The sequence below is a fragment of the Eutrigla gurnardus genome (assembly GCF_963514095.1).
Source record: "Eutrigla gurnardus genome assembly, chromosome: 12".
In the NCBI taxonomy this organism is placed as follows: domain Eukaryota; kingdom Metazoa; phylum Chordata; class Actinopteri; order Perciformes; family Triglidae; genus Eutrigla; species Eutrigla gurnardus.
Window position 1 is genome coordinate 18636441 of NC_139926.1, and position 12845 is coordinate 18649285.

At 44.4% G+C, this 12845-nt stretch overlaps 1 protein-coding gene across 4 annotated transcripts in view; it reads right to left on the reverse strand.

The window, feature by feature from the left end:
• Positions 1-376: 376 nt before the first annotated feature.
• LOC311021677 (phospholipid-transporting ATPase IH-like) overlaps positions 377-12845 on the reverse strand; it is a 28571-nt gene continuing 16102 nt past the window's right edge. The window contains exons 16-31 of one of the 4 annotated variants that reach the window (XM_084022387.1): positions 12166-12239; positions 11940-12043; positions 11662-11843; positions 10997-11230; positions 10708-10885; positions 10508-10610; positions 9913-10058; positions 9473-9532; positions 8861-8988; positions 8626-8761; positions 8079-8102; positions 7145-7210; positions 6776-6879; positions 6529-6694; positions 5816-5930; positions 3318-3454 (exon numbers count right to left, since the gene is read on the reverse strand). In XM_084022387.1, the coding sequence (XP_083878513.1) occupies positions 5853-5930; positions 6529-6694; positions 6776-6879; positions 7145-7210; positions 8079-8102; positions 8626-8761; positions 8861-8988; positions 9473-9532; positions 9913-10058; positions 10508-10610; positions 10708-10885; positions 10997-11230; positions 11662-11843; positions 11940-12043; positions 12166-12239 (1783 nt within the window). In that variant the 3' untranslated portion in view covers positions 3318-3454; positions 5816-5852. Of the gene's footprint in view, positions 3455-4520; positions 4739-5815; positions 5931-6528; positions 6695-6775; positions 6880-7144; positions 7211-8078; positions 8103-8625; positions 8762-8860; positions 8989-9472; positions 9533-9912; positions 10059-10507; positions 10611-10707; positions 10886-10996; positions 11231-11661; positions 11844-11939; positions 12044-12165; positions 12240-12845 lie in introns of those variants that run through there. The other 3 variants (XM_084022386.1, XM_084022388.1, XM_084022389.1) reach the window with 3 other exon arrangements.

The following is a 12845-nucleotide window of genomic DNA, read 5'->3' on the forward strand; positions in this document are numbered from 1 at the left end:
ATATTTCTAATGTTTAATTTAACAGTTATTAAGCAATGATATAAAGTACAGAACCTATAAATACAAAAATATCAGGGGAAAATTAAATAAAAAAATATTTTAAGGTATTATAAATGGAGATAATTGTGATGGCTCTCTGGTTTGTAGTCCTGGTGGATGTTTAGCTTCCTTCTGGTCCACTTGGAAGTATGAATATACAATTTGCCAAATAAGATTTTAAATAAAAATGTATATACATTTATAAAATAAATGTAAAATTGTTTCCTTCCAATATAACAAAAAGTACAGGGTTAGGAAATGTAATTTCTATTCTTTTTAAGAAAGAGGTTAGTTGGCAGGTATGGATAATGGCAGAAACGACGTGACATTAATAATACACATTTTCAATCTTTCTTTATTACAAGCAGAATGACAATACAGTGCTCTGCCCTCATTTGCTACAGACGGTCTGGCAAAAAAGTCAACAGGTGAACTTTTACATTTTTTTATTTTTTATTATCCAAAACAAAAAGTAAATTCTCAAAACCTGTTTAGTAATACAAACAGTGCTGTACTGAAGGTATATGATATGAGGCGTGCTGCTCGGAGCACAGAAGTCAACATTTCAAACATTTGCCAAGCTCCAGAGTGACAGGATGAGCACCCGCTGTTCTGCTGATGGACGTAGAAAAAGCAGTTTGACATTCTGATCAGCAGTAGAAGGCTGGTGCGATAAACTCATTGAGATAGAGGCTACAGTCAGTCCGTTCCTAGTCAAGTTATTTGGTCACTTTTTTTCTCTCTCACCCACTACATTCTTCTTAGAAAAATAACTTGTGAGGAAGAGTGAACACTTATAAACCCCAATCGACAGACAATAGACCTTGTTTTAGGGGGGGGGGAAACTGATCTGTTGTAGAACAAAGTGCAGTGTGGATAAAATCTCTAATGTATCATATAATATGTATATGTTGCTCTAATTTTGGTTACAAACTTGAACACACATTCTAACAGAGTTAAAATATACTCTTCTCTCTGCGATACAAAAAGTAGCAAAAGAAATATTCACAACGAACAATGCAAAAAATAAACAAACAAACGACAAAGCAGTGAAGGACTCGGATGACAAACTGTGTTTGAAGAATGACTCCAAAGAATTCCCCGTTACATATTTAAATTAAATAGAGCTTATAGCATTATTGTGGTAGGATGTGACATGGAGAATATGTCTGGATACAGTATGGCAACAGCACAGTGAGGTGGGACACTGCATAACAAGCACCAAGGCCCATCTATTAATCTACAGAGGTCAGGATGTTGAGCCCCCAGGTTGAAACGCTAGCGGGCTTTGAGTAAAAACTGAAAGAGAACAAATCCAGACCTCAAACCAAACTGGTAAATCATATGTGCCCCAGTCAAAAAAACAACAACTAAACAACCGTTATTAAATCTATACATGTTGGCAGATGGTGATGTGTACGAAAATAAACTGTATAAACATACAAAAATGCATCGGAATCTGACATTCATGACTTCCCGAGTCAGTCACTTGCTGTGCAACAGGACAGATATGCTTTGGACAAAGAGGACGCCGGATGTTAGAAATGCAGAAGAGAGGTTCGTCCATAATGAGCTACAATCTCCAGCTGGAGGACATGATGGACAAATCAGTTCAACATTCTTGCTGATTTGATTGTGACATCGCCGATTCAAGTCTCCCTCCTACTGACGACAGACTACCTAACATCCCTTCTCACCACGATATATATCAAAAGGTTTTTTTTTAAGTTACATCCATACAACAGTGACCGCCATCAATAATCTTAAGAACAATACAGGAAAAACTCATAGATAAATTGCAACACAGAGTAGACCCCCCCTTATAATGTGACATCAGCATACTAACATTAACTTTTGCATAACACAGAGCATGGCAGCAAAACACACAAGCACAATGCAACAGCGAGGAAATAGCAAGTCATTTAGGACGTCCATAAATAAAACACTCCACGAGTGCCGGGCTGCTGCTGTTAGCCTACAAGGCCACACGGGGGCAGGAGTGGGTACAGTACGCTGTTGGAAGGGAGGGAGGGGGGAGGAGGGGCTGTCGTGATATGGTTCATGATGAATGATGTCTCGGAAGAATGAGGAGAACGAAGAACCGAGAGAAGAGCAGCATGCATCAGGGAGATCCGACATGCTACACCGGCAGATAAGAAAAACAAAAGTCGACACAATTGTGAGGGTAAAAGGAGTGGAAGAGGAAGAGGGATAATGGACACACTGTACCAGACATGTATGCCCAAATCTGAACCTGCTCCCCCATCAAACACATTTAAACTGACTTAGAAATATAATCCACTAAAAATCTGTATCTATGAATTAAGGCAGGGTGGCGAGAATACTGCACATCCCTCTTCAGATATTCCCCATTTCTCTCCTTCAGCTGTGTGTGTGTGTGTGTCTGTGTGTGTGTGTGTGTGTGTGTGTGTGTAAGGCTTTGTTATACACCACTTCCGCTTTTTATTTAATTTAATCCGTTTTTTTTTTTACACCTTTCTCCTTTGGCTCCTAGCCTGCTGCTGTGTGGCTACCTGTAAGGCAAAGGTGTGTCACATACAAACATACAGTTAACAGGCAAATTCATGCACACACTCGCTCACATGCACACGCACACCAAAAGGGCTGAGCCCCTTTACTTGGCCAGACGACATGACTGTACATAAATGTCTTCAACGCACATTAGCATGGGAGGAGGGAAACAAAGGAAAGTGGAGGAACAGGCAATGTGTGAGACTGAAAACAAGACAAGAAATACAAAAAAAAAAGTTGGAAACAGTTCATGGTTCCCCTTTTTTAGTTCTTAGACTTGTTCAAGTAAGAGTTTGAGTAGGAACTTTGATGAGACTAAGACAAGGGGACGACACTGAATCAAAAAGATGTTTCCAAAGTATGAAGATGAGGCGCCGGGGCTATAATATCTAAAGGGTTGTTCACTCAGGTACAGCCCAGAAAATGCACATGGTGAGCTCAGCATGGAGGTGGATGTGTGTGACCATGTTTGTCTGAATCTTTGCTCTACGAATCCTTGATCCTCGAAGTGCAGCTCTTAGGATCGCACATCCCGGGATGCCACTTTTCTGTTTCAGCCCCACCGGGGATCCGCACAACGCGTTAAGTTTCAGAGCCGGCGTTTTTGTGTTCACACGGAGGTCTCCGGCCCTGGAGCGTAGTAGGCAAAACCGGCCCCCGAGAGCCGGAGCACGTAGGGGCTGAGAGAGCACAAGTCCGCCCCTCCACCTTCTGCCAAGTGGAGCAGCAGTTTCTGAGGAAGGGGATCCGACCGGCGGAGCGACAGCGTCTCCGCGGCGCCGAGGTGGAGGTGAGAGGAGTCCGCGCTCGTGCCTTTGCAGGATCGACAGGAGGACAGTGGAGTCGACTCGGCCGCGCCACCCAGCGACAGCTTCTCGTGATCCTACGGAGAGAGGCGAGGGGGACGTGTCATCACAAGAAAATCCACAGCACAGGAGGTAGAAAAGGAGATCAAGAGGATTACACCATGCAGATCAAATCACAGAACTTGTGAGTGGGAACAGATGTGAGACGGCTTGATGCAAAAGATCGAACAGCAGGGTTTTATTCAGAGGGTTTAATCGGTTTGTTTTATGTAGCCAGATGTTTAGTTTTAATGATTGATGACCCCCACTTATAGACCCTTTAGATCACATTTAATTAACAAACACAAGAAAGAATCCATTAAGTGTGGATTCTGGACATATTTTACTTGACGAATGATGAGAAACCCTCTGAAAATCCCCCATTATGATTAATGGTTGCGTTAGATAAAGCATGAAACAAAGACGTCAATCACACTTGCTATTCCACCTTCCAACACCAGGTGTCATCAGTGTCCCTGATACAAGATGACACTTTTCAGGTACAAGCCTTAGATAACCTCCTGGTGACCCTGTCTAATTAAATCACCTCGGCTACTACCTAAACACAAATCAAATCTGCATGTACTTATTAAACCCGACAGCCATCTCAAATTTCCCAACTAAACCTCCTCTGACCCAGAACCTTCAGTGTGAGCTCCTCTGGCGTACTTTCACATGTCTCTTAAGCTACAGGCCAGGACCAAAAGGACCAAAGAGGGGTCACGACAAGCCTACTACTTGTTGGAGCACACATGACGAGCGCCGACGGATTATAAGTAGCCTGGGTCTAATAAAGAGAGGATAAAAAAAATTCTCATTTGGCTGCTACCCAGATCAAGTTAATTCCCATCTCGCATGCAGGGAGAAGCACAGCACGTGTCGCAGCCAGCACTGCAGAGTTAATTGTGATTCCTGGAAGAAGGTTTGATGGAAGGAAAAGTCTTGTATAGATGCAGTTATAGTCCCCCCCCCTACTCTCTATTCACCCCAGCCTGAACCGTAGCCCGACAGCATGCCCCATGCAGTGCAGAGCAGCAGGAAGCATGGCGGCAGCAGCATTAAGCGCCCGTCTCCGCACAGTCAACACCCTCTGTGTGCCGTTACCATGGTGACCCTAGGGGGGGTGTAAACTAGGGTTTGCTGAGAGGAGTGCTGTGGCTGTGTGAGCTCATGGAGTCATAGGTCCTAGCAGCGTTTTCCCCTCCACTGTCTCCCTCACAGGTCCTATGAGGGCGGAGCGGGTTCCTCTCATCGCTTGGCCCTCCACCAGCACCAGCGTCAGGAGCCCCACGGCCCTCCAGGGACCCCGCTGTCCTTACCCTCTGTGGATGACGGTAAAGGTAAGGAGGCGATTATGGAACTTCAGACCGTGTCACCACTGCAACTAAACTGAAAAATGACACTTTACTCATCCATGCAGAAGAGAATAGGATCAGTGTCGCCTTTTGGTGTCACATTGCGGATATGGACTCCAAAGCAGTGGTAAATAAGCTTAAATCAATAAACTGTAGCAAACGGGTCACTACACATGAAGAATTGGTCAAAGCGGTCGTTCAGCGTAGCGACGACACATTTATGTAAAGTGTTCATATCTCACATCCCTTACCAACTCTGATTTCTGTATTTAACAACAGTCTAATTGTGATCTGATCACCAAGGACTCATTTCAGAGCCGACAGTGTCGTGGATCTTTGGCAAAATTAGTTTGCTAACTTCACTTTTGGGAAGCTAATTATTGCTCTGGAATGGTTTAGTGTTGACAATAAATTGGGACGGAAGGTAAAGCTTCTTTTCTGGATTAATAGTTTAGTTAAAATGTCACAAAATACAGAAGATTTTCCCCTCAAACTTCCCAGAGACCAAGATGACATCTACAAATCCAACAAAATGATGAAATATGAATAATAATATATACAAGTTTGATCTGAAGCTTTAGGATTTTTGCTTTAAATAATTAATTAAAACAATAATTTATCTTGAATTAAATGAAAAACAATAATAATAATAATAAATAATAAACTGCTGTTTTGCATGGAAGTGATCTGCAAATCCAACAATTAGCCTCATCTGTTTCAGACTCTGACAATCTTAGAAAAATGCTGGTCCCACACATGCAAAAATCATTTAAAAATACACAAGGTGACGACACAAACGACATTAAAAAAAACAGACACAATTTAAGTATTGAAGTAAATATAAAACGAAACACAACAGAGACACAATACGATGAGAAAGATGATTTAAAAACAGCTTACAAACCAAACACAGCGTCACTATTGTCACCAATAGCCCACGAGGAGTTAGTCGACATGAAGCGAGGTGTTTAGACAGTGATGAGAGGTTTACACTGGGACATGCCACCGTGCATGCAGAGATGATGGCTTAAAAGAGAGAGTCACCTCCTCTTCCTGCTCCTCTCTGGTTTCTCTGGGCCAATCAGAAACTCATTCTGCTGGAGGACTGAGAAAGCATGAAGATGGTGGACGGCTCCACAGTAAGGCACGGGCGAGTGGACTGCAGTTACCCCGAAGGAGCGTGAGTGCAGAGGAGGGGGGGGGGGGAGGGGGGCAAGTGAGGAGACGGTAACGAAGAAGAAGGAAAAGAAGAAAAAGGGGGGATAAGGCAGGTGAATGAAAGGAAAAGGGAGAAAGGAACAACGGTGGATGGTGTGGATTATTGTGGTCCATCAAGTTGCAGTGAGGAGGGAGAAAAGAGAAGAAAGAGCACAGCAGGGAGAAATCTGTCAGACCTTTCATTCATTTTCCCATTCACGGTGAAGCTTGCTTCACAGGAAGGTGAGGCGAAGCCACAGGGAACAGAAATAAATCACGCTGTTGCTCAAAGCTATTAAGGGTCTTAATGGTCTTCCTGCATGATTAATTGAGTGGAATATATTTGCAGCTTACTCATAACGTTTCTTACAGTCCAAACATTAAGTATCGGCTAGAACAGGAGAGGATTCTACTTACTGTATCGGGTCATTTTAGTCTCTGAATCACTAAAAGGCATAATTATAATTTTCTAAAAATGGGAAAGCATTAATTGGTTAATGATTTTTTAGTACCTACAGGAAAAAAAAACCACCTAATCTGAGTTGGTAGCCAGATCTTACCTGTGCACGTTCGGTGGCTGTGGGACACATGGCCCTGCAGAGGACCTTCTTGATGACATCCGGCAGCAAGCTGACCGTAATGAGCAGGATGATGCTGAGCCAGGCCGGACCGCTAGACAGCATCTGCATGAACACGTAGTACATCCTCTGGTAGTTCAGGAAGGGCCTGGAAAGACACACAAAAAAAGGTCTCAGAAGCGTCCTAATCTACATAAAATGTGCCGGAAACAAACAAAACATAAGATACCAGATGATGCCTCCCCAGAGAAGAGAGAAAATAACGTAGAAAAGTAGCGACCCCCAGATGACGAAGTGATTGATCCAGGTCCAGTGGTGTGTGTCCAAGGCAAGCTGAAACAAACAGAATAAATACATAGTAAACACTCAACCCGTCAATTAAGTCAATGACTTTGCCTTTAGGGGAATTCTGCCGTGCAAACACGAGTGGCCAACGTAGTCGATCATTTACGTAACACGCTAGTTAACGTGCGTGCTGCAAGCTTGCCCGTGCATACGATGAGGCACACGTGCACCGGTAATGAACTCCTCGAAATGGAGGGATTGTGCAACACAATAGACTCTGCCGTTTCTCTGCCTTTTCACTTCACTCACACACCTTGAGCGTGACGGTGAACACCAGCACGGTGAAGACCAGAGTCCCGAAGGTCCAGTTCCCAAACATCTGCGAGGGAAGAGGGGAAGAAGAGGTCAATAACACATGTCACCCTGCATCCGTGGATTAGTGAGCATCCTAAGGTTTTACACTGCATACAGCACAGAAAGGTGAGAGGTGATTATGTGAAAGAAAAAAAAAAAGTATTCGAAGAGATTTTCTTTTAAGCTTTGGGGCCAATAAACAGAGAATATTTTCACTTTGCCTCTTTGGATCCAAATCTTTCTACCTGCTGAAATCCGAGAGAAGCTTTAAGGAGTGAATAGAGGGAACGGGAGTGGAGAGGGAGGGAGATCAAGACGACGAAAAGCAGGGAATTTATGTAATACCACAGCTGGCTGTTGGTATCAGTGTGCTAGAACCCTTATATTCACTCCTTTAGTTGTGTGTTTGTCACCTGTACACAAAGAGTACCAGGGTGAAAACAGTCCAGCCGACCCCTGGATGCTGTAGCAGTGACATTAAAGACCACCCGAACCCCAAGAAACTGCTACCACAACAAATACATTGGACACACGAAGACACACACAGATGCACAAACACGACAAACAGATGTAGGATCTTAATCTATAGTGCACACTAGCATTATTTACTCACACAAACGAAGCACGAGGAGAATGTGGGGGAGCATCTAGGGTTTCTACTATGTCAGTGGAGTCATTAAGATCAGGTGCTGTGTGGGATTCAGGGCTTTACAGAGATTAGAGGAATAATGGAGCACTGGAGAACTACACATTCAAATGAAAGTGCATGGATGATGTGAAGTGAGAAGGGATGAAACTGGATGAAACGGTCAAACTGAAAGCTTAAACGGTACGACAGGAACTAAAAAAGCGTGAAAGACAGAGAGAGCTGACAGGGAGGGAGACAGGCTTACCATCTGTGTGTTGGTGGTCATAAGCTGAGGAGGAAGAAGAAGAAGAAGAACGAGAAGAAGTAGAAGAAGAGGAGCAAAATAAAGAGAGAGGAAGCAGAAAGAAGGAGGGGGAAGAAAAGAGAAAGGAATCAGGACAAAGGGCAAAATGAATATCAGGATGTTTCAACTTAAAAAACAGGACCAAAGGCAATCAAAAACAGTTGACATGATACAAATTAACAATACAGAGAAAGATGCTATTGCGTTGTCGATATGAATGGAGATCCGATGTTGCTGGCCTATAGGGGGGGCCGGCACAGAAACCTTACTGTTACAGACCCATAACAACACAAACATGACCACCGAGTCATCCTGTAACACTCCTCTTTCATGAGAATCCAATGGAGATGGATGAGTGTTCGCAAAAGGAAGCGCTAACTTTGTGTCCATTATTCTCTTTCCATTCCCCTACATTACATCTCCAACACCCCACAAACTGATTTATTTCTGCTTGTCCCATGAAATGACAGATCTCACCGCCTCCGTTGACGTAGAGACAGAGGCTCACCTGGCCATTGCTGGTGAAGGTGGTGTTGTCAAACAGGAAGTAGGCACCAAAGAAGAAGATAACAGCATCAAACACACCCAAGCATGTCCAATACAGGAAGACGGGCCAGCGGAGGAGCGAGTTCTTCGCTATGTCCCTAAAAAATAAAAACATGATAGAAACAGTTAAGCATTGTACCATAAAAGTCCTGGGAAAAGGTACAAATTGTTATTTTTTTCAGCTGAACTGCGCTGACCTGTACAAGGAGGGGTCCCTCTTGAGCGTCTCCATGGTGACGTGCTGCTCAACCAGGCTGTACAGGAGGATGGGGAGCGAGGTGAAGCTGATGTTGTACAACGTCAAATAAGCGGTGTCGTACAGAGGCTGCAGTGGGACAAAGGCAAAGCAGACGGCATGAAATGGCCACGTGTGGTCAACATGTTGCAATCAGAAATGCAGCAGGCAACACTAGCTTTCATTTTGGCTCCTTTTAGCTCCGTCTTGGCCTCCACCAACTCCTGTGAAAAACAGCTGGTCCTTCATCTGTGAGATGATGTTCTGCTCCGTGACCATCTAGTTGCTAACTCAGCCATTTGGTGCTGGGCGAGTACAGTGAAGGGGGCTTATTAGAGCTGGAAACAAGATTGATGAGGAGGGAGTTTGTGGGCCAAATTCATTTAAAAAGAGGTGAAAATGCTCAGTAGAGCTGAGAGGAACCGCAGAGTAGGGGTGTTGCTTCTCTGCAGGTTCAACACTAGTTAATGCAGCTTTAAAAGTAAGCCTTAACAAAGCATTAATTACTACACAAAGCTAGTTTAATGCATGGCACTGTGAGGATTGGAGTCCTAACACAGTATAAAGCACTTACCTGCTGAGAGAATCCACAGAAGAACTGGTACAGGAACTGAGGGAAGATGAAGCATACATTCTGGAAAGATTTAAGAGGAGAGGAAAAACAAGACAAAGTGATGAGCTTGGGACGTGAAGAATCCAACAAAAATGCTACTATCTACACATTTCTGTTTATGCAGAGATTGTGTGCTGTAAGCCCGCTGAGTGGGCCGCAAAGAGCCGGCCTGCCAAGATGGAAAAAAAAAAATGAATCAGTTGGCAGGGCACCTGCCTGCTGTGGAAGCCGCCCACACTGCTCATCGTGGCCATGAATCCAGGAGAGAATGTTGCACCAGGGATTCATGAATCCAGTAATCTGTCGGGAGTCGCTGCAAAATCTGGTTCTTTTGTAACTCAGTGTTTCACTGGGAATTAGGATAAAGTGATTAGAACGTGTGAGAGGCATTCGTCTTGTACCTTGTAGAAGAAGTACTGAACAAGTTCAGCGATACGGATGTAATAGTAGTGGCCGTGAACCAGGAGCATCTTCTTCAGGTGTTTGAACTTGGGAATGGCATAGTCACTGTTCCTCGCCGCTTGTCGGCCCTCTTTACCCATGATGCCTTGAGGGGGAAAAAAACAAGGGCGGTTACATAAAATCTTGAATGTAACGCAGCGGATGAGTGCAACGCAAGAAGGCGGTTTTCTATATATAAAGACAGGAGCCCGACATATTCACTATTATGTCGGTGAGCCAAAACTGGATTATCACAAATATATGTATGTGTTGGCAGATAGTCAAATGGAAATCTAGTGCATATGTGTTTTATTAACTCAAACTGGAGGTATAAGCGTAATTTATATGTTTTTTAATTTAAACACTACAATTTTAATGTAGTGTTTTTTATATAATATATATTTAAGAGGGGGTTTCTGTTCAAATGCCTTTTAAAATAAAAGTTTACTTATTCTTGCCAAAACTGCTTATAGGCTCCAGAAGTCTTGAGTTTTAACAGAAGCTGTGCCTTTTCATATATAAAAGCCACTTATTACGGTGGTGAAATGTGCTCACCAATGCCCACATGAGCTTCCAGGATCATGCTGACATCGTTGGCCCCATCGCCGATGGCGAGGGTTATGGGGTGCTCCTTGGAAGCTTTAATTAGCTTCACAATCTGCCGAAAAACAACAAAGCCAAAACTTCAGTCACTACCATGTTTGTCATTGAGGAACGTTGCCTGGAGTGCGTTTGTGAAAGTGAAGGTCTCTCACCTGTGCTTTCTGCAGCGGCGCCATGCGACAGCAGAGCACGGCGCTGCAGTTGCGACAGATCTCTAGAAAGATCTCTTTGTAGTTGCCGGAACCGGCGACGTCCTGGTTGGGCTTCAGCACTGCAGACAGAGTGGCCCCGTCGATGATCAGACCGAAGTCGAGGCAGTCGACTGACAACCTGCAGACAGCCATTTATAGATCAGCCGTCAGTCATGATATTCTACTTATTTGACGTGTTAAGTGCAAATGTAATTCTGTATAGAGCTCTACAGATAAACAGATGTCATACCCAGAAATAGAGCGCTGTCTGAGAACCGTCCTATTGAGTTCAAACAGAACATCGTGCAGACTCTGCTCTTCTGTGCGCTTCTTGGTCAGCTCCAGGATCTGGGTGGTGCGACGGAACAGCTTGCTGGCGTAGCAGGTAGCCGCCGCCGTCTCCATCTTGTCCCCCGTCAGGACCCAAACCTTCATCCCGGCCTTGTGCAGCGACTCGATGGTGTCCGCGGCTTTCTCCTGGAGCCTGCGCATTAATAAGTCGATAAGCGTTTCAGCCTCCGGTGGGGAGAAAGTTAAAAGCATCCATCAAAAACTTCAATCAATCAATGACCAACGGGCGATAACTTATCGATACGTGACCGCCCCCTGTCCCTACCCATCACCGGCTTATCTACAAGGCCGTCAAACTGTCGGCCGGCTGATCGATCAGTCAGGTACAACTACAACGTAAAAAGCTGAAATGCTTAAACAGAGCAGAAATAAACTGGAGAAAAAAGGAAACACAGCAGGAACGATGGTGAGTCACCGACCGGAGCGAGGACTTCATCTTTTTTTTGCCCTCATGAGTCATTACAATACTTACAAGACGGCGTCATGACTCATTAATCATCCCCTCTGTCCTCCCGCTGCTGCTGTTTTTAAATATTTCCTCTCTCTCTCTCCGTGGCGACCAACCTGTCCTCCACTGCCGTAGCGCCCAGAAGCACAAAGTCCCTCTCGATGATGTCATAGGCCTGCGCCAGCCTCTGCTCCCTGTCCTGCAGGGCCAGCTTGGCTTCGTTCAGGTGGTGACACGCCTCCTGGTATTCACACTCCGATAGCCTTCGATAAGCCACACACAGAGTACGCAGCCCCTCCTAGTGTGACGAACGTGAAGGAGAGAGACCGCATGAGGACACATGAATAATGTACGCGTCAAATCACCTCATATATCTGTCAGGCTGCACACTTACTATAGCGTTCTGTTCCACCCGCGCTTTCACCTGCTCCAACTTCCCGGACACGACGCGAGGGAAAATGGACATGTCGGCCCCCTTACAAAACAGCAGGTACTCCCCTGACATCCCACACACACACACACACACACACACACACACATTTTAAACAAACTGCAAGACGAAGCCGGTGTCTGATCATGGATTCATAAAATGTATGAACGTAGCGATGAGCACTTCTTACCCGAGCTTGACTTGACGATGACACTCATCCTCCTCCTGACGGAGTCAAAGTTCAGGACGTGGAGTAGCTCAAATCTGAAGGAGAGACTCTGCATGAAAGAGCTTCTTTTTTTCTTAACTTAAAGTCTTGCCAATGATGTAAAATTGGTTCCACTTCAGTTTTAATTGCATATTGTGCTTTTTTTCCCCCCAAGTGGCCCATGTGGTCTTTGTAGTACCCACTCCATGTTCTGTGGATGCATCTGTCTGTCTTTGATGTGTTGATGTGAACAAGAAGGGAATATCAAAAACAGGAAAGCAAAAAGGGCAAAAGAGACGCCTTCATTACTCAACAGTACTGTGACGTTTACTTTTTGGAAATGTATCCTGTAATTTCAAAAGGAAGTCAATTACTTATTTGTCCTTTTCTGTTTCTAGTTCTGAGAATTGTACATGAACCACGAATAAACTGTTATTCAAACGAAGTGAGCCTGAAAATATTTTAGAGTTGTGAGATCTGAATTAAGAGCACCTTAAGGTGGTCTGGTAGATTCAGATTCCCTATTAATGGTGAAAAACAGCAGGTGTGAGAATAGGACCTTTTGCATTTCCATTCCCTGCAAAGTCTTCACATCTGCTCCCCCCCCTCTCTCCAGCTCCCCTGTGTCCTTAAAATAGCTCACTATTGACAGGCCACTGCAG